The 18,645-nt window shown below is 49.3% G+C and overlaps 1 protein-coding gene across 5 annotated transcripts in view; it reads right to left on the bottom strand.

Moving 5' to 3' along the window:
• Nucleotides 1-2,811: 2,811 nt before the first annotated feature.
• Nucleotides 2,812-18,645, bottom strand: part of LOC142989265 (trinucleotide repeat-containing gene 6C protein-like) — a 33,771-nt gene continuing 17,937 nt past the window's right edge. The window contains exons 1-17 of one of the 5 annotated variants that reach the window (XM_076138721.1): nucleotides 16,235-16,384; nucleotides 11,385-14,480; nucleotides 9,990-10,175; nucleotides 9,351-9,523; nucleotides 9,155-9,232; nucleotides 8,564-8,782; nucleotides 8,108-8,287; nucleotides 7,759-7,878; nucleotides 7,475-7,558; nucleotides 7,039-7,276; nucleotides 6,782-6,946; nucleotides 6,387-6,563; nucleotides 5,974-6,123; nucleotides 4,575-4,793; nucleotides 4,111-4,184; nucleotides 3,875-4,014; nucleotides 2,812-3,771 (exon numbers count right to left, since the gene is read on the bottom strand). In XM_076138721.1, the coding sequence (XP_075994836.1) occupies nucleotides 3,378-3,771; nucleotides 3,875-4,014; nucleotides 4,111-4,184; nucleotides 4,575-4,793; nucleotides 5,974-6,123; nucleotides 6,387-6,563; nucleotides 6,782-6,946; nucleotides 7,039-7,276; nucleotides 7,475-7,558; nucleotides 7,759-7,878; nucleotides 8,108-8,287; nucleotides 8,564-8,782; nucleotides 9,155-9,232; nucleotides 9,351-9,523; nucleotides 9,990-10,175; nucleotides 11,385-14,480; nucleotides 16,235-16,259 (5,718 nt within the window). In that variant the 5' untranslated portion in view covers nucleotides 16,260-16,384 and the 3' untranslated portion in view covers nucleotides 2,812-3,377. Of the gene's footprint in view, nucleotides 3,772-3,874; nucleotides 4,015-4,110; nucleotides 4,185-4,574; nucleotides 4,794-5,973; nucleotides 6,124-6,386; nucleotides 6,564-6,781; nucleotides 6,947-7,038; nucleotides 7,277-7,474; nucleotides 7,559-7,758; nucleotides 7,879-8,107; nucleotides 8,288-8,563; nucleotides 8,783-9,154; nucleotides 9,233-9,350; nucleotides 9,524-9,989; nucleotides 10,176-11,384; nucleotides 14,481-16,234; nucleotides 16,385-18,645 lie in introns of those variants that run through there. The other 4 variants (XM_076138720.1, XM_076138719.1, XM_076138718.1 and 1 more) reach the window with 4 other exon arrangements.

The following is an 18,645-nucleotide window of genomic DNA, read 5'->3' on the forward strand; positions in this document are numbered from 1 at the left end:
CTCGTGCCTGCAACAGGTCGTGTAGTGTCGTCTAGTAGCTAAGAGAGGGAGGGTGAGGGGGGAAGAGGGGGGTTCTTCGACACTCGACAGAGCCCCCTACATTTAGCCAGCCAGGTGAGGATGTGTGGTACTAACGCTCGAGAGATAGTGGATGGAAACAGATGTGGTGTGTGTGTGCGTGTGTGTGTGCGTGTGTGTGTGTGTGAGTGCGAGTGTGTGTGATTTCCTAAATGGCTGTGATGTGGATGTGCACCTCCTCGTCGTTGCATAGAAATGGAAGGCTGCCGTCAGTCGAGGTGGTTCTAAGTGTAAGCGAGTGCTCCCAGAGTTCAACATAAAGCACCAGTGTGAGCAAGGCCCAGCGACACCAAACCAGGGTCATGAGACGACATACAGTGGAGGTCGGGCGGGCGGGCGGGCACCCCCCACCCCCACCCCGCCCTCAGAGGAAGCTGACTCGCTCTCCTTTTAACATTTGAATCCACAAAATCCCCCACCTGATTTAACTCCAGCAGCCTCATGGGTCCACACACACACACACACACACTCGCACACACAGACAGGCACACCTCCCTCTTACACCCTCACCTACTGAGCTCCGCAGTGTTAGCATGGCCGCGCTGCACCACTGAGGCGTACCTCTCCACCGCACACAATCTTCTTCGCTGCGACGAGGAGGCAGTGGGTGGGGCCAGAGAGAGGCTGAACACTGCATAAAGACCGATATCAAGAAGCCATGAAAACAATCATCAACTATATCATCATCATCATCATTGATAAACAGCAACGATAACAGCAAACTTCATGACGACAGTAAAACAAAACAAAACAAAACAAAAGCCCAATACACACTGGCACATCCAGAAGTGGAACCAAGAACGAAAAAAACGCCTCCAACTCTGGCTAAAGTGATTCTTGCATGACAGAGAAGACAGGAAGTGGAGGTTGCTGAGGACAGACTCTGGCGCAGTAGTAGTAGTAGTAGTAGTAGTAGTTTTAATACAGGTGGGCCAGTTCTGAAAGAGCTGCTCTTGGCCTGAAGGCCCGATTGGGGGAGGAGGAGCAGAGAGAGGGAGAAGCCAGTCTCTGGGGGGATCTGCAGGGGGGGTGGAGGGCGAGAGCTGCTGCAGAGCCCGGCACTCCGCAGCAGGCAGGCACTCAGCGGCCACACACACTATCACACAGGTTGGCAGGGGCCTCCGACGGCAACGAGAAGAGACGATAAAGAGACAGAGATCCTCCCTGCTGGACTGGACCAGACCGCCAGACCGCCCCCCCCTCCGCTCCCCCCCGGTCCACCCTCCCCCCCCGGCCGAGCACGTCCACACACACACCAAGGCTAAAGAGTTCAAAGTAACGCAATGTAACAGTGATATTTACTTTGATAAGAAGAGGACGAGGATGAGTGCTGTTGTGCTGTCAGGGGGGGCGGAGGTGGGGAGGAGGAGGAGGAGGAGGAGGAAGGGGGGGGACTTCCTCTGCCGCGCCCGCCGTCGGGGTCGAGTCAGTTCTTTCTTTGCATTTCCCTTCACTTTGCTACCGTGTTTGATATCCTTCTTGGTCCCGCTGACGTGAGGGGAGAAGGACTGAGAGACAGAAAGATCTTCACATCCGTGTTAAGTTGAAAAAACAGCAAAAAACAAAAACAAAAAGTCGACGGAGGAAGAAGCCACTGAGCAGATTGCTTTCTCGTCTTTGCGTATTCAGTTTTGTACGTTGCCAGTGTCGCTCCTGCCGTCTTGTGATTCGTTGGCATTGAAGGTATAACGAGCTAAGTGCTATGATAGACCGCCGCTTCACAAACCAGGGTCTTTGTTTCAGACTTCTGTACCAGCACAAAGAGCCAGGTCATCCAGAGGAAAAAAGGAAACCAGACTCCTCTCATTTTGGTTTGATGCCCTCTCCCCAAGCATACACACACACACACACACACACACACACACACTTGTCCCCCACCCCGCCCCAACACTAGTCACTGGCATAAGCGCGTAGGAGAGTGCGCCGGCTGCAGGGGGCGCCGTGTGTACGGTCTGGTGTCCGAGGTGCGTCACTCTCCTAAGGAGACGAAGAGTCGTAGTGGCAGTTTCAGGGAGGGGGTGGAGGGTAGATACGAGTCTTTGCGGTTTAAGGTTTAATCAGTCCATCTCCCTCTCTGTCTGAGAGAGGTCAGGGGTTAAGGATGGGCTGGGGGGGGCGGAGCTCGGAGCTCGGACGGTAGAATCTGTGGCGTATATTGCACATCACTTGAAATGGTTTATGTTTGTGGCTGGGGCGGAGGCGGAGGAGGGAGGAGGGGGAAACTTTACACTGAGGGGAACAGTTTTATGATTTGAGGTCTTCGACACACGGACACACACGCACACACACTCACAAAAATCGTTGAGAGGGTCTGAGACCGAGACCAGGCTGCGAGTTTCTCCCGCAGATGAGTTGAGGTGCGTTAAAGTGTTTGATTTACAGTTCCATAGTAATAGCAGTGGTTTGTTTCTCCGCCTATAAATGAACCCTGACACCCCCCCACCCCCCCCACCCCCTGCCCGCCAGATAAGATCGACGGACTTGGTTTGCGATGGTTTGGAGATGCCAACAACAAAAAAAAATTAAAAAATAACACGAAATGGCTTGAACAAGGCGAACAGAGTTGCATCATTCCCTTTGAGCGTCACGTGAGAGCGGGGGGGGGGGGGATACTGAAATCTGTTGCGTGAGCTGTGGTTGATGAGAGGTCGCAGCAGCATGAACTCCTCCACTCGGGTTACACTGGCTCAGAAATAAGGGTGTGCAAGTGTCTGTATGCTTCTTCACCAAGGACAGAGTGAGCGAGGGGAGCAGGGCAGGAGGAAGGTTAAGGCTAGTATTAGTGCTTAAACAAATGTCGAGTCTGGACCAGCTGAAAAGTCTACAACCACTCTGATTGAAGGGATTTGCTTTGGGAATGATGCCTTTCCGTGGATCTCTGAGGTGCATGATTGCCTTGAAGAGGCAGAGAGAGGGATTACGCGTGTTTCAAGATGGCAGCATGTTGTTGTGTCAGTTTGACTAAAAATGCGTTTTCACACAGCAAAAGTTCTTCAGAGGTTCGATTCTGTAAAAAGTTCTCTTTCCTTTGTTGAGCCAAAAGTCTTCCTGCGTCTCCAAAAAGTAAAACCCGAAACACTGTGACCACAACCTCTAGCTGAGATTCACAAAAAGAACTGCAACTGAAATGTCAAGCGGTGGAGGAAGATGATGAGGCTGAGCAGCTTGGACGTGGCCGCCTCCTCCTCCTCCTCCTCCTGTCGTCTCTCTTCACCGTTCCACTCACACTGATTATCTCCACATTGATTTGCAAGGTTTTTGCTCCTGTTACTGTTTGTTTGGCCTGGGGCTCGTCGGTCCTACATGGACTCCCCACTCAGCAGGTCCCCGGGCAGCAGCGTGTTGATTTGGGTGGGACTCCCCATGACCCGACCCTCCTCGCTGCTGGGGGGTCCCCAGAGGCTGGAATACTGCTGCACGCCGCCCCACAGCAGCTCTCCGCCCGACTTTGCTCCGGCTGATCCCAGGCCACTGCTACCGCTGTTGCTGCTGCCGTTGTTGTTGTTCCAGTGGGGCGAGTGACCGATGGGGTGAGATGATCCGGGCCCCGTTCCACCCATCCTGGTCTGATTGGATCCTGGACTGGCCTGCCAGCTGGTTGTTCCCCCGAGCGACTGGCCCTGTGCAAAGAAGCGGTTCACTTCCTCTTCCCCGGCAAACTCGGCCAGGATGGTGGTGTTGCCCAACACGCACCTGGATGGAGACAGAAGGAAAGACACAGGCGGTCAAATCAACCGCTTCAAAACAATCAGGTTGACTTTGGCTGAATCACAGACAGATTCTCGGCGACACGCACATGTGTAGGGACTTCTGAGCCTTGGCAGCTTCGTCCTTGGAGCTGTAGCGCACCACAGCGTTGCCCTGTGTCAGGTTGAGGTGGAATGTGATGAGGGGGCCGTGCTGCATGCACAGTGTACGCAGAGTGGAACCATCAATCTGTATAAGGTCAAGACAACAGGGAGAGTGAGTCCACCCATAGATACGGATGCAAGTTTATACCGCCAGGAAACAATAAGGATTGGATACTGGTACCTGTGGAGTGAGGTTCCTCAGAACCAGCCAGCTACTGGTTCTGGTGGAGCTGTCTGTACTCCATGTAGTACCTGCTGTGTACCAGAGACAAAGAGCAAGGAAGGGGGGGGTAAGCCTGAGAACACAATCACTTACTGTAACTGAGTGGAGTTAGGTTCTTGTACACAGAAACTAACACCCAGCTGACAAAGGGGAAGATATGTTCAACCACAACATGACAGAAGTTATGAACCCAACAATGAAAGCTAAACATAACAGGACTACTTTATATTTAAATGGCCTATAGAGCCGGTGAGTAACTGCAAATGTCAGTGACTCACTTTAACCCTCAATTGCTTTACATGCCAAATGCCAAGGTTTGATGTTTTCAGTCACATCTTCAAAAAGCAGCTTTACTCCGTGACTCCTTTCATATTTGTATAAGTGTTCATTAGGAAAGAGTGTATATTTCCCTTTCAGGTTACCTGAGGTGTAAGAGCTGCTCCAGCCTTGAGCCAGACCCAAGGAGTTGCCCCCCCAGGTTGAGGAAGGTTTGGTGTTGGTAAGGCCTGGCGGGGGGCGGGATGGGGCAGTGGTGTTGCTCCGGGGGCCCTGGGGAACCTTCCACAGCTCGTGCGACAAGGAGGCCTGGCTGTGGGAGATGGGCCCTGGAGACCAAGTAGATTTCATGTCCGACATTTTACCTGGACAGAGAAGATGGAGGGAAAGTTGGGTGGCAGCTGGAGGTGTGACGGAGTCCAAGAGCAAGATGCATGCTGATCTTTGGTGCCCTAGGCAGGGTGCATATGATCAACTGGGGAGAAGACTATAAATGGAGAATTCAATCCAACATAGCTAAGAACAGATCTACTGCTACCAGTGTAGATACTGACTGATGTTTTGAAATAATAGCAGTGCATTCCAGACAACATGGCAGCATAGCCCAATATCAGCAAGTCTGCCTGGCTTTTAGTGGAACAAATCACACACACACACAAACACACCGTTGTGGTTGTAAGTGAAAACGGAGATTTCAAGCTACAACAACAGGTCAGTATTCGGTCCATGTCTAACTGTTGAAGTAAAATGAACAGAAACAACAAACCACACACCCACATCCATGTTAAACTTGCCACATGCCACACACACAAGGAGGAAGGAACTGCAGCACCACAACAAGATAACTATGCAGTGCATGAGAGGTAAAGTATCAGCCGGTGGGACCAGAATGGGCGGCTGGGATGTGGATCCTCTTGGGAACGCTCCCTGTTCTGGGTGCTGCAGCAGTTAACAGCAAAAACTGCAACTATGGTTCTGCTGCGACTGGCCTACTACAACACGGGAGGATAAACTATGTACCTGCATCGTCCGTCTCCGGGGACGACAGACTGAACGAGCTAGTGTAGGCACTGACTGGCCAATCAGTGGAGGGAGGCAGAGCCTCGTTCTGAGATGAAGTGGGAGAGGAGCCTAAGGCGATGGCAGCAACACAAACAGACATAAAGAAATAAGGAAAAGAGCAGAGAGAAAGAAGATGGAGTAAAGGAAAAAGGTGCAACAAATGATGACAGTAAGCTCATTGAAGTAGAAAGCAGAGAATAACAAATAGAGTACAAACTCTGGAGGAAGCAATGATTAAAGGATTTAAAGGTGTTAAGAGAAAGAAAATGAAGAACAAAAGAATGAGAAGCAGGCACTTTCTGGTGACAGCACACAAACACAACCCTGATTACAGCTGCATGAGACTGTCACACATATACACTCACAATACACCAAACACTTCTTTTGTGACATGTGACGTGATTCATAAAGTGCCTTATGAGGAAAGCCTTCTTGAACAGCTTTGCAACAAATGACATTGGTCAGCTGAGAGCCTGTTCTCACCTCCACTCCTGTCCCGAAGCAGGTAGCGGTTCACATCCTGAATGTTTGTGTTGATCGTGGGCCCAGTGGGGACGCTGCCAGGGGTCGCATTAGGGTCAGTCTCAGGGTCGATATTCTGGAGGCCTTTCCAGGGCACACCAGGGCAGAACTCTGAAAAGCAAGTTTACAAATATTTTTTAATTATTTGGAATTACACTTAAATATATAAATAAAATATCATGCTTTAACGTTTTAATAGCAAATATACAGCATATGTTATAAATTGACTGCTGTTAAGTTTTGGGACAGACTTTGATTGACTTGATGAGTTATTAACATTACAACATAGGATACTTCCAAATCATTTGGGTTACAATGATCTGAAACTGGTTGCTATGGGGAACTGAAGAATCAGAATTGCAAGTTTTCCTGACCTGGAGGCCAGTTGATATTGGTCCCATTCGCCATCTTGTCAGTGCCACTTTTGCCCTGGCCCCAACTGTCTGGGGGAACCAAAGGGCTGGTAGGAGACTCTGAACTGGACATCAGGTTGTAGGGGCTGTAAGAATCCTCCAGCTGAGGGGGTTTACCCGGGGGGCCCAGGTTGGCACCTAAGGGATAAGAGGATGAAATCAATAAAATGTGACATTTGGATTTTTCTCCGGGCAATTCAACAGAGAAATATTTTGTCTGATAAGTCCAGCTCTTAATTTCTTTCATTCACTGTTAACTAACCCTGGATGTAGTGTGCATTGCTCTCTCCACTAATTATGTTTTTTTAACATTTACAGTTATTTTTCCTAACTACCCAGGATCCCTTGTTCCTCACCGTGCTTGCTCAGGTTGGGCTCGAGAGGAGATGAGCTTCCAGAGAGGCTTTCAATGGAGTTGGGGTGAGTCCACTGTGACAGTCGCGATTGGGGTTGGGGGGGATCCTTCATAGATAGACCTCCCACCTCCATGCAGTTTACATTCATGTTTGGATTCAGTCCAGCTGTGGAAGCCAACACACCAATGATGTTACTACAACAGGAATAAAAGCAGTTATTCATTTGTTTCACACAGAGCATAACTATTGCCACTCACAGAGAGAGTAGGGGCTGTAGGTGTTGGGAGATGACTGCGGCTCTTTGGTCTGCAGGTCAGGGAGGCCCGGAGCCTGGGGGTGACCTGGAAAGGAGTCCAGGGAGGATTTGGCCCCACCAGGATGGAGGCCTGAATGGGAAGGGGGTGGCTGCTGCTGTTGTTTCATCAGCAGAGCTTGGGCCAGCTGACGCTGGTGCTGTTGGATCTGCTGCTGCATGTTATTGATTGTACGTGCAACCTGGGAGGGCATCACAAAGACAAACTGTAAGTGTGCAGTGTACATAGAGGAATTTACATCTAACATGAAATAAACACTTATAATTAACACTTTCTTTCTTTAAATCAACATTTATCTTTGGAAGTATGAGTGCCGGTAATATTATGCATCTTTTAGTTAATGTCTCAGCAAAGTAAGGAGGATAAGAGGAGAACTCACTTGCTGCTCTTGTTGTCGAATGGGGCCAGAAACGTTGCGCTGCGCCTGCAACATCTGCTGCTGAATTTGTAAACGCTGGTATGCCTATGAATGAAGATTGAACATGGTTTAAAGCGTACAAAGCATATCTGTCAGTCTGTCGATCAAGTATCCTCTTAGTGTGATATCCAACAGTGCCAAACATTATCTATAGATACATCAATAGAAGCCATCTGTATTCTGGTGTACTAGGACGGTGTATGTGACGGTGTATGTGGCTTGTATGCCACATAGCAGAGACTCACCAGTTGCAGCTGGTAGAGTTGATTCAGAAGGGTCATGTGTTGAGGGTTTACTGGTGAGGTTAAAAGTGCAGGATTCAGACCAATGTTTTTTGCTGCAAACTGTAAGAGCTGTGCTTGAACCTGTGGGCATAGAACAAACACCAAAAACAGAGTGATTCATCAAAATGTTGTGTTTGAGTGTGTGTTTATGTCCAGCGTGTACACTGTATGAAAAAAGAAACTTTCATTTCCTCTATTTTTCCTGTAAAGCAGAAAGAGCCAAAACTGATAAATACTATATGACAATGTCTATACTGGGTACTTTTTAAAGAATACACAGAGTATACTGTATATACCGTGTGTGTGTTACCTGAGGGGAGAGAAACTGAGGCACTTGAGCACGTAGACTAGGCTGGGAGGAGCTGAGAGGCGGCACTGGTGGTTGAGGAGGCGGCTGCGGCTGTTGCATGGCCCGGGCTTGTGCTGCTCCACCACCGCCAAACATTCCACTCTGCATCTGCTGGACATTGAAGTGATAGCCAGAGGACTTCTGTTTCAGTCCAACAAACACGGATAAATACACTGTGAGGACATTGGATCTTATTATCAGTTTCTTCAACAGCTTCCTCATCCTTGTTTTCAACTACAATGACGCAGACAAGGTCACAGGGACCTCACAAGGCCCTCAAGATTTCTTCAAACAAATCTAAAATAAACCTCAACATAAGACGGTTCAATTATAATTACTTTTGTTCTCAATTCATTCAAAACCACAGACAACAATTTGATGTATTTCCATGAGAAGATTGCTCAGTGGCTGACTGACCTTATCCATGAAGGGCAAACGGGGGTCTGCTGAGGGGTCTTTGGAAAGGAGCGGAGGTCGAGGGCAGCTCATGGACTTGTTGATGAGGCCGTTGTTGTAGTCGTGCCCAGCCATGCCCATACCCCTCTTGTCCAGCTCTGTCTTCTTCTCAAGCAGAGCACTCATGGCCTGGTCAAGGTTCATGTTGTTGCTCTTCAAAGCCTCTTCAGCTGGATCCCTCTGGGGAAACAAAGCGGAGAGTGTCAAAATGCGGGACCCAGTTGCTTTGTCACAAGTAAATAAAATGTAAAATGGCTTTGTTTTCTGACCAACACCATTTTAAAATTGTTGAAACTATCCTGCACTGTGTTTCACAAGGCTGCACCAGTTTAAATCTTTTATAATAGTAGTCTAATTTGAATGGTTCAGGATTGTGTTAAATACTAGCTATAATCCTAGCATTATATCTACCAAGAAAAGCCATCAAGAGGTGTTCCAGCTTTATGTGGCAGGTCATGAAATTGTTTGCTTCCTGTTTGTGCATTCATCGTAGTGAAATGTTCAGCATGTTAGTCCCTAGAAGTGGACTCCACAGCATCAGCTTCAACTCACAGGGAAACCCATGTCCGTCAGCTGTTTGGTGAGACGATTCATGATCCAGGCATCTTCCTGCTTCCCTGGAATCTTTCCCTGTGAATTAAGAAGGCAATGGCAGAAAATGTTAGCCATAAATCCTCAACATAATATTCATGTATCATTGTGAAAATGTAATGTCAAACAGCAAACATAAGTGAATAGTCCCTCATACCTTCTGTGGGCCTTTCTTGGATGCATTTCCCCAGGAGTTACAGGAAGAGCTGCTCTCCTGTGAGGCAGCAGTATTCCACATGTCTCCCTCCTCAGTGTCCCACTGGCCCCCTGAGAGGCTCATATCTTCACCTCCACCTCCACCTCCCCACCCGTCTTGCATAGGTTTTGGGGCTGGAGGGAAAGTAACAAAAAAAGCTATGAGAAGATCACTTTATAACTGGCCAGTAACCGAATCAAAATATAAAATACCAGAACAAACACAAACTTTGCTTCAAGTCCCATAAACACATATTGTGTGTGACGTTCTACATCGTAACATCAGAAACCTGTATTTTGAAGATTATTATGAGTTAACATATGTTTAAGGTCGAGGCATTGACATAAAAAAGTAAAATGTTATTTCTAACCAATTAAGAGTAACCTGCCTAGTCTTACTCTCTGGTCTTTGACGAGATGACTGATTTTACATGACTGTATATGACCAGCAGGGGGCAGTGTGGATTTCTGATTGAAATGTGAGGTGCTGTAGCCTTTCTCATACCAGGTTCATGTCCTCGACTTGATTCAGCAGAAAACGGCTATTAAACCTTGTAATGACTGAAAGAGGAAGGCAGTATATTTAAAAACTTCTGCTTACCAGGTTTGCATGGTGCAGATGTCATAGTTGAGTTGCCCCTGCCATAATTATCAGAGTTGCTATCTCCCCAACCTCCACTAGGCTTGCCCCAAGCAGACGTCCCGTTGTCCACGCTGACTGGGGAGGGTGCAGGTTCCCCCCAGGTGCTCTCCGGCTTTGCATGGGTGCTGGGTATTTCTCCCCAACCTGGTGGGCACACAGACAGGGTTCAGTTAATGTAAACAGGGATTATACCCTTGCGTATCTAGCAAACATAAAAAAAACAAACATTGTAACCAAATGTAAATGTTGCTCGAACGCCTCAGTCAGATAACCTACTGAAGCGTCTACCCAAATTTGTAGACACCACGTTTGATTATAAGGCTTCTAATTAGACAACACTTGGTAAGAAAGCCAACACTGGAGCACTAAATATGCACGTTTCTCACATATGTAGAGTGGAAACATGTATGTTTATTTGGCTGAGTCTGTATCAAACATGTTAACGTGTTAGTTTGTAGGGTGGTGAAAAGAGGGAGAGGATAAAAATACACTAAATCGTTTTTTCAACTTCCAGCTGTTAACAACAAGCTGTATAAAGAGGCATCCACTGTTGACTCTAAGCCGTGGAAAGCAGCCATCGGGGCAGCATAAAGGGTTGCCGTCTAATTCTACTTGGAAGCCCATGAATGCAATTGGAGTCAGCATGCAGGGTCAGGTAAGCAACAGCAGGGGGCATCTGACCCCCTTCTCTGTTTCCAGGAGCCTCCACCACCTCTTCCCCCTTCTACTGACAGATGGTGGCTCCCATATAATCACATACTCCTAACCCGACTCTAACAGATTGTGGCGAACGGCCATTTTCACAGGGCACTTTGTAAACAACATTCTTGTACTTCCTTTACCCACGTGAGGTTGCTTGGTCTAGTCAACGTTCCCAGTGTTGTGAAATGTGAGGAGCCTTAGGGAGGGATGGGGCTGGCACTGCTTAAATGATTTGTATAGATGATTAGATGTAAATCCAAAGAGGGCAAACTAGGTCAAGATTTTACCTTTAAGTGGATTAGCAACTTGGAGCTTAGAATTGCACTGTAGCAGCTACCTGAGCAGCTTTCATGTTTGACACCATTACCTTTGTCAGTGTAAGAGAGGCAACAGACACAATATCTACTTTGTTTTACAATCTGAATGTTGAATGTGTGTACTGAATTTTCTAAACATCATGGCTGCTGAGGATAGTAGTAGTAGGTGTAAGCCCTTGGAATGTTCTCTTCCTTCTCGATGTACAGCTTATTGGTTAATCAGACGTGTTAAGCCAATCGAGATATAGGAGGTCCCAACTCTTGATGAAGAAGACCTACATTCGCTCATCGCCAAGAAATGTGCTGTGTGAATGATAACATTGTGTAGCCATACCTTGAGGAGCTATGGGTCCCCTGGTGCTGTGAGATGGCCCCGACTGGTGTTGTACAGCAGGATCTGTGGGCGCGTTGGTGGGCCCTGGGTTTTGGGAGTTGTGGGTGTGGCTCTGTATAGACGCAGGTCCATGATAGGTGTGCGGGTGAGGGTGAGGGTGAGAGTGAGAGTGAGAGTGAGGGTGAGAGTGAGAGTGAGAGTGAGGGTGAGGGTGAGAGTGAGAGTGAGGATGGTTGTTGTTGTTGTTGTTGGGTCCTGGGGGATTATTACCGCCAGTAGTCCCTTTACCCTGGGACGTTCCTGGGTTGTTCTTGTCCCACAGGTTGACTGCTTTAGTGTAGCTAACAGGGTCTCCCCAAGCTGAGGTCCCGTCATCTATCTCCATTTTACGTCGGATTGAAGGTGGGGAGGGCTCCTCCCATCCTGTGGCCTCAGCTGAGGAATCCTGCTTAGTGCCGCTCCAGCCTCCACCCTGTTTGACTGAACCTGAGCCACCCCAGGAGCCTATGGCCCCCCCTGCACTATTGCCAGAGGGGCCAGAGGGGCCAGAGGGGCCATCCTGGGCCTTACTTCCCCAAACTTGGGCAGGACCACTGGGTCGCTGGTTGACTGGGTCTCGCTGGTTGACTGAGTCTCGCTGGCTGACTGAGTCTCGCTGGCCGACTGGGTCTCTCTGGCTGACTGCATCACGCTGGCCGACTGCGTCTCGCTGGATGCCTGGGTCTCGCTGGATGCCTGGGTCTCGCTGGATGCCTGGGTCTCGATGGCCGACTGGGTCTCGATGGCCGACTGGGTCTCGATGGCCGACTGGGTCTCGATGGCCGACTGGGTCTCGCTGGCCGACTGGGTCTCGCTGGCTGACTGCGTCTCGATGGCTGACTGCGTCTCGATGGCTGACTGGGTCTCGCTGGCTGACTGGGTCTCGCTGGCTGACTGAGTCTCGCTGGCTGACTGGGTCTCGCTGGCTGACTGAGTCTCGCTGGCTGACTGCTTCTCGATGGCTGACTGGGTCTCGCTGGCTGACTGCGTCTCGATGGCTGACTGGGTCTCGCTGGCTGACTGCGTCTCGATGGCTGACTGGGTCTCCCCAGCTACAACTTCCACCACCTCCACCAGCACCAGACATCCCCGGTCCTGATGCAGACATCCCCCAGCTTCGGGGGTTCTCCTTCCAGCCTCCAGCCTCTCCCTCCCAGGCAGGTGTGGTGGGAGTGCTCTTCTTGGTTTCTTCTGGTTCTCCCCAGTCCCCTCCGTTATTGCTCCCTCCACCATTGCCCCAGCTATGGGAGGATTTGGGTTGCTCTGCCCAACCTTGGGACTTGGCCTTGACATGTGGGTCATCCCAACCAGATGACTTCTCCTCTCCCCAGGACTGACCACCATTCTTGGGTACACTGGTGGTGGGGCCTCCTGTTTGGGAATTTCCCCAGCCACTAGGACCACCTGGGGGCTTCAAGTTGTTGTGTGGCTCTCCCCAACCAGAACTGGTTTGGTTGGTAGCAGGTATGTTTCCACCCCAGCCTGAAGCTCCCTGAGAACCGGGCACATCATTTTTACTCCCAGAGTCAGGCCTCTGAGAGGGGCCCTTGTTAGGGATAGAGGGCCCCTGGGTGTCACTTGGGGTGGTTTGTCCAGAGCCCCAGGAGTCAGTGCTTCCACCATTCTTGCGTCTGCTTTGCTCCATGTCCCAGGTGGTGTGCTGACGAACAGGGGTTTGTCCCCAGCCAGTGTTACAAAGCACCCTAGGGTCTAAGTCCTGGGCAGGCAAAAGAGGGGCTGGATTATCTCTGGAGGGTTGGTCTCTGTTGTGGTTTCCTTCCGTACTGTCACTGCTCCCCTCACTAGCACCAGCTGTGCTCACAGGTCTGCTCCAAGGACTAGCCTGTGGTTCCTGGGGAGGAGAGCTGGGGGTATCCCAGCCTCCCTGGGCCTCTTCAGTGTGCTGCTTACCCCAGTTTCCACTGGACTGGTCACCCCAGCCCCCAGAGTTACCGGTCCCACCTCCTTTATGGCCCCAGCCTGAGTCCCAGCCAGATGCCTCCTTAGATGAAGCTGCCATTGAGTCACCACTGTTTCCCCACACTGAGCTACTGTCTTCTCCGTTAACCTGTGCGGTACCAGATGGGGTCTGGCCCATGGTGCCTAAGCCTGCAGGTGCATTACCCCAGCCAGGCAAGTTGTGGATGGGTGGGTCCTGTTTATTAGTGTGATTTGGCCCATCAGTTTTAAGGTTCTGAGGTTCTGAACTGAAAGACACATTCGTGGCTGGGGAGTGATGTGGCTCTATGGAATCAGAGGCCATCATGCTACCCCAGGCACTGCCAATCCCAGAGGAGTTGCTGTTAGTATTGGCTCCAGTACAGGTGCTGGTCTGGGCTGATAGGGGGCCAGCCTGGGTGCAAAGATTGGGTACAGGTTGAGGAGGTGAAGTGGTGTTGGCTCCCCCTGAGCTGCCTCCCCCTGTGCCAGCTCCATCATGTCCCAACACAGGCCAGGCAGATGGGTTGGCATTAGGGTTCAGGTTCAAGTTAAAGTTGGTGGTTGAGGATGATGGGGAAGAGGAGCCCCAGCCCCTGCTGCCTCCTTCCCTTCCCCCTCCCACTGAGCTGTCACTCTTCCCTTCACTTCCCACTGAGGACTGAGGGGGGCAGTGGGCAGGTCCAGGCCCAGATCCCCAGCTGCGATTGGCTGCTACCTGGCTGGAAAGCATGCTGGTTCCAGTATGACTGGCAGAGCTGGGCCCACTGTTGGCCTTGCCACTAATGTGGTTGGCAGGGAAGTGACCTGTCTGGCTGTTGGCTCCCGTGGCCATACTCATGGTACTACAACTACTACTGCTGCTGCTGCTGCTGCTGCTGCTGCTGCTGCTGGCCAGGCGACCAGGGTCAGTGTCCAAAGGGCATCCTCCTTGAGGGGCCTGGTTCTGGCTATGGGTAATGGAAGGCCAAGCTTCTGTGTCCTTCTGGTCAATGATCAGTTGATCCCAGCCGCTGAGATTGGTGGAAGTTGCAGCACCTGTGGCACTCCGGTTGACTGGTAAGTGTCCCCAGAGGGGATTGTCATACTGGGCTCCCTGGCCACTCTGTGGGGGCAGTTCTGGATGGGAGGAAAGAAAAAGGAAAGGAAATGAGCAAGGATATCAGAAGAGAGGTATAACTTAAGTATGTCACCACGCCCACATCTTTGTTTCGACTATGAAATACCATGGCAACATTAAAGGTGTACGCCATATAAGTAGGCAGAAATCACAAGATGCTTTATTCATGAATAAATAAATACCACCCACACTGACCAACCTGAACACAGAGAAGAGAATGACTAATATGGCAGCAGAGTGGCTTTGATGAGAAGATAAATACAGCTTTAATTTCAGTATTTAAACTGAATAAATAAATGGTTTAACGAAATGATCAGGCTCAAAATACAACTCAATACTCGACTAGACCAGTCGAGTATTAACATATTAAATATATCCTAATAAATGTGTCCACAGAGAAAATATGTTCCTGCATCACATTTATGTAGAAATCCTACAGAAACCATGTATGCAATCTTCTGAGCAAAGATGTGTTAAAGAATTAAAGCATTATATTGTACCGAGTCCAGTGGAAACCAAATTGTGACCTCAGAATTCTGTGAAAACGATTACAACCTTATTAACAATGAGCATCAATGATAAGAGTGCAGTAAAAATCTAACTGACCAAACTAATTCAATATATAGAATATGTAGTTGAGTGTAAATATGGACTACTGATGCATGTAATAAGAAAACAAAGAGAAGAATCTACCACGTTTAGGGGCTACATGCAGGATGGGCCAAATGGAAATACAAATGTATGTCCTCCAAATAATCACAACATGTTTTTGTAACATGGTTATCATGGCTCCTCTTTTCACACTTGTGTCCCTAGCGAGGGACCTGGAGCCGTGGTCGATCAAAAAGAGAGCAACATTACAGGACTCAATCAATGAAAGGAGCCAGATAAGCGATTCACCCTTGACTTCTAACCACTGCAGTTGTGACCCCAGCTTGACACGCAGCACTAATACTCTGCACCGCCTCGGCTCCCTGGCAAGCCTGTCTTCTTGTCGCCACGTAAGCCTGCATCTGCCTGTACAAAAGAGTCGACAACTAGAACTTATTTTTGCCAGAGCCTTACTCAGTGTTTGAGTGAGCCCCCTGGAGTCCTGGTGTGTGTATTTGGAGAGCTAGATTAAAGTAAACCCAGCTGCAGAGCGTGCTAAATGCACTGATCAAACTAATGCCACCTCATTGCTCCTTTTCTGCTGTCCCTGCGGCTGCATCTGCTCTTGTTTACATCTGCCTGCACATGCTTAGTTTGTATGCAAAGGCTCCGATTGTGTCGGTTACATGTGGGAAGTGACAACATTTGTGTACCACCCCCTGTTTTCTGTCAAAATGTCTTCTATGCTTGCCACTGAAGAGATGTGGCAGCGAGAGAGCAGGGGGAAAAAGGAGGCCACTGTGTTTCTGACACACACACACAGCGCTGTCGTTCTGTGGCGTCACTCTACTAAGGAGTGCAGCACCGCCATTTTCTCAGTTCTGAACCGGAGCCAAAAAGGCTCAGAGCTACTGTCTGTATCTCCACCATCGCTGCCTCAACACTACGCATGTCTCACTTGCTCAAAATAAACACAGCAGAAACACACAGCAGAATTCAACACTGCACTGCTTGCAATGCACTGCCGTCGCAGCTTTAATGGATTATAGTGCTCATATACGCAGTGTGTAAAAGCAAGCCAAGGAATGCAGAGCAAATAGAGAAGTCTGATTTAAGACGGAGGATGAAGGGGGGAAGGGGGGAAGCGACAGTGGTGAAATACCTGTGGAGAGGTGCCTCCCAACCATCCTGTAGAAAGCTAGGTTTTGTGCGACGCAACGATCATCCTTGTCTCAATATGTCTGCTCGGCTCGCCAAGCTTCTGAGGCTCATTTTTGAAATGCTGCCAAGAAGTTGCACAGCTCTTGCGCGGCATGAGACACCCCCCCCTCCCCCCTCCCCCCTCCCTTCCTTCCTCACCCCTCGCACTCCGTCCCTCCCACCGACACTGCTTTGGCTGGGTCTGTCCTCTTCTATCTATTGCTGCCTCACTTGGACTTTATTTATATCGTGCTCTATTCCTATCCCGACAGAGATTTTCCCTCTCCGGAAAAGCACTGAAAGAGGGCTGGTTGGGGGTTGGGGGGGCTATATCGGAGGTGGTGGGGGCTTGGTTAACAGCTGAAGGATAAAGCCTGGACACTTTCATTATGCACTCATGAGGCATGGGGGTAAAACAAAAGGGAGACTCTTCTTGCCTCCCCCCCCAACCCCCCGCCTCGTTCAGCTTTCCAAAACTGTCACTAAATATTTAGCCTGGTCCACTCCATCAGCAATTAGCACTGCCACCCACAATGGAAAGCCCCTTGAATAGCAGTGGCAGGCAAGAGAGAGCAAGAGAAACCACACAGCAGCCTGCTGCCCCCGCCTCTATCACTGCTGGAATGGCAATTTTCTCACACATGCACACACGCTTGTGTATAGAAAGGCATATTTTCACTTTACACACCATGGCTTCGTGAATTGCGTCAGATTGCAATTATTGGGGGGGGGGGGGGGGGGGGGGGGGGGGGGTGATTTACTGCAGTATGTTTGGCTCACACACTCGCATGTTTTTGTGGTTGGAGGACATGACACATATATGATCTACTACAAAACATGGTATATTTTGGAGCGACTGAATTCCTCTACGAGGCTTTGCTGGGCAGATGTTAAAATGACCACAATTACCCCCGTGTGCCACAGACACGCTTCCACCAGCACCACACAGTTAGGGCGCTCCTCACACCACCATATCAAAATAAATCACAGGTTCTTACCATTTCTTAATCTCATGTGGCCAAATTGTGATTTCCATTTGAATTTGTTTCATTGTGGAGAACTAATTTCCTTTTTTTCCCCCATCTCTTGACTTTCTTTCTTTCTTTCTTCTGTGTGACTGCCAGACACGGATGTAGACCTTTTAAGCATCAGTACTCGGATGGAAACCCGCCACTAAATAGGGGTGCTTTCAGGGCACAGGCTAGGTTTGTGAAATGAGGCAGCTACCACGGCCCCGGTCACACTGCCAGGAGACTAAAACACGCTGCCAAACACAGCCTGGTGGAGGGCAGGGTGGAAACGACAGGAGGCAATACAGAGAGACACCAAAGAGAAACAGAGGGAAGAGATGCACGAGACGTCATAGGCGGCAGGGAGGGAGGAGGATTGACAGGGACGGAGCCTTGGCGTAAAAAAAAGGCAGTGGTTCCCTGGATCAAGGCGGTATTGTTTACAAATGATCCCGGTGCCCATGCACAACACAATAAGTCAATGTTTGGTAGAGAACAGAGCCCCTTTATCCGGTCGACGTTCAGCCCTCTACGCCTCGCCAATGAGAGGACCTAACGCACGGTGAGGTCATACCGTGCTACTGACATGGCCACTCGCTCCTTTAGTTATAACGTGTGCAACACTGCATCTACTGTGTCCTTGCCCCCACGCTGGCAACAGAAACACACACAAACAATACTTCCCGAGAGCTCAGATCAGAAGACAAACCTTCCTCTCCCGCTGTTGTATTTGGCCTAAACATCAGACATCTTAAGATCTCATGTTCCTTAACAAGTTGACACATATTTTTATAACATGTAGGGAGGGTGAAAGTAAGGGTTAAGGACAAAAAAAAAAGAGGGATCAAGAGGAAAGAGAAACACAGATAGAAAATGAATGACAGAGATGAATGTGGAGAGAAAGAAGCAGGAAGTAATCTATGAGGACTCGTGAGGGCCTCAGCTGGGCTGATCCTGGCTTAATGAAGTCCCTCAGGGGCAGACGGACTGGATGGTACAGAGCTGACAATGGCTGCTGCCAGCCAGAAGAAAGCGCTCTGTAACGTGCACACACCTTCATGGCACACGCTACACCTGCTTGATCTCCGTTACTTTTGATTTGAGGGCAAACTGAACACGAGCAGCACGCAAAAACATCTTGATTATAATTGGCGTTGTGTGAATTGGTCAAGTCTCACATTATTAGTTTGTTCCACTTCAGTGAGATGAGGGTTGTTGATGTTGTTGTTGTTGTTGTTGTTGTTGTTGTTGTTTATGCAGCAGGTAGGCATGAATACAGATTTGGTCAAAGCACGATTGGAGAAATTCAACATCGTCATCCAAGATGGCTGAGATGTAAAGTTGTCAAAGAGGCTTCCAAAAG

The sequence above is a fragment of the Genypterus blacodes genome, unplaced genomic scaffold (assembly GCF_046128005.1).
Source record: "Genypterus blacodes isolate CSIRO-AG114 ecotype Tasmania unplaced genomic scaffold, CSIRO-AGI_Gbla_v1 ptg000401l_1, whole genome shotgun sequence".
Classification (NCBI taxonomy): Eukaryota; Metazoa; Chordata; class Actinopteri; order Ophidiiformes; family Ophidiidae; genus Genypterus; species Genypterus blacodes.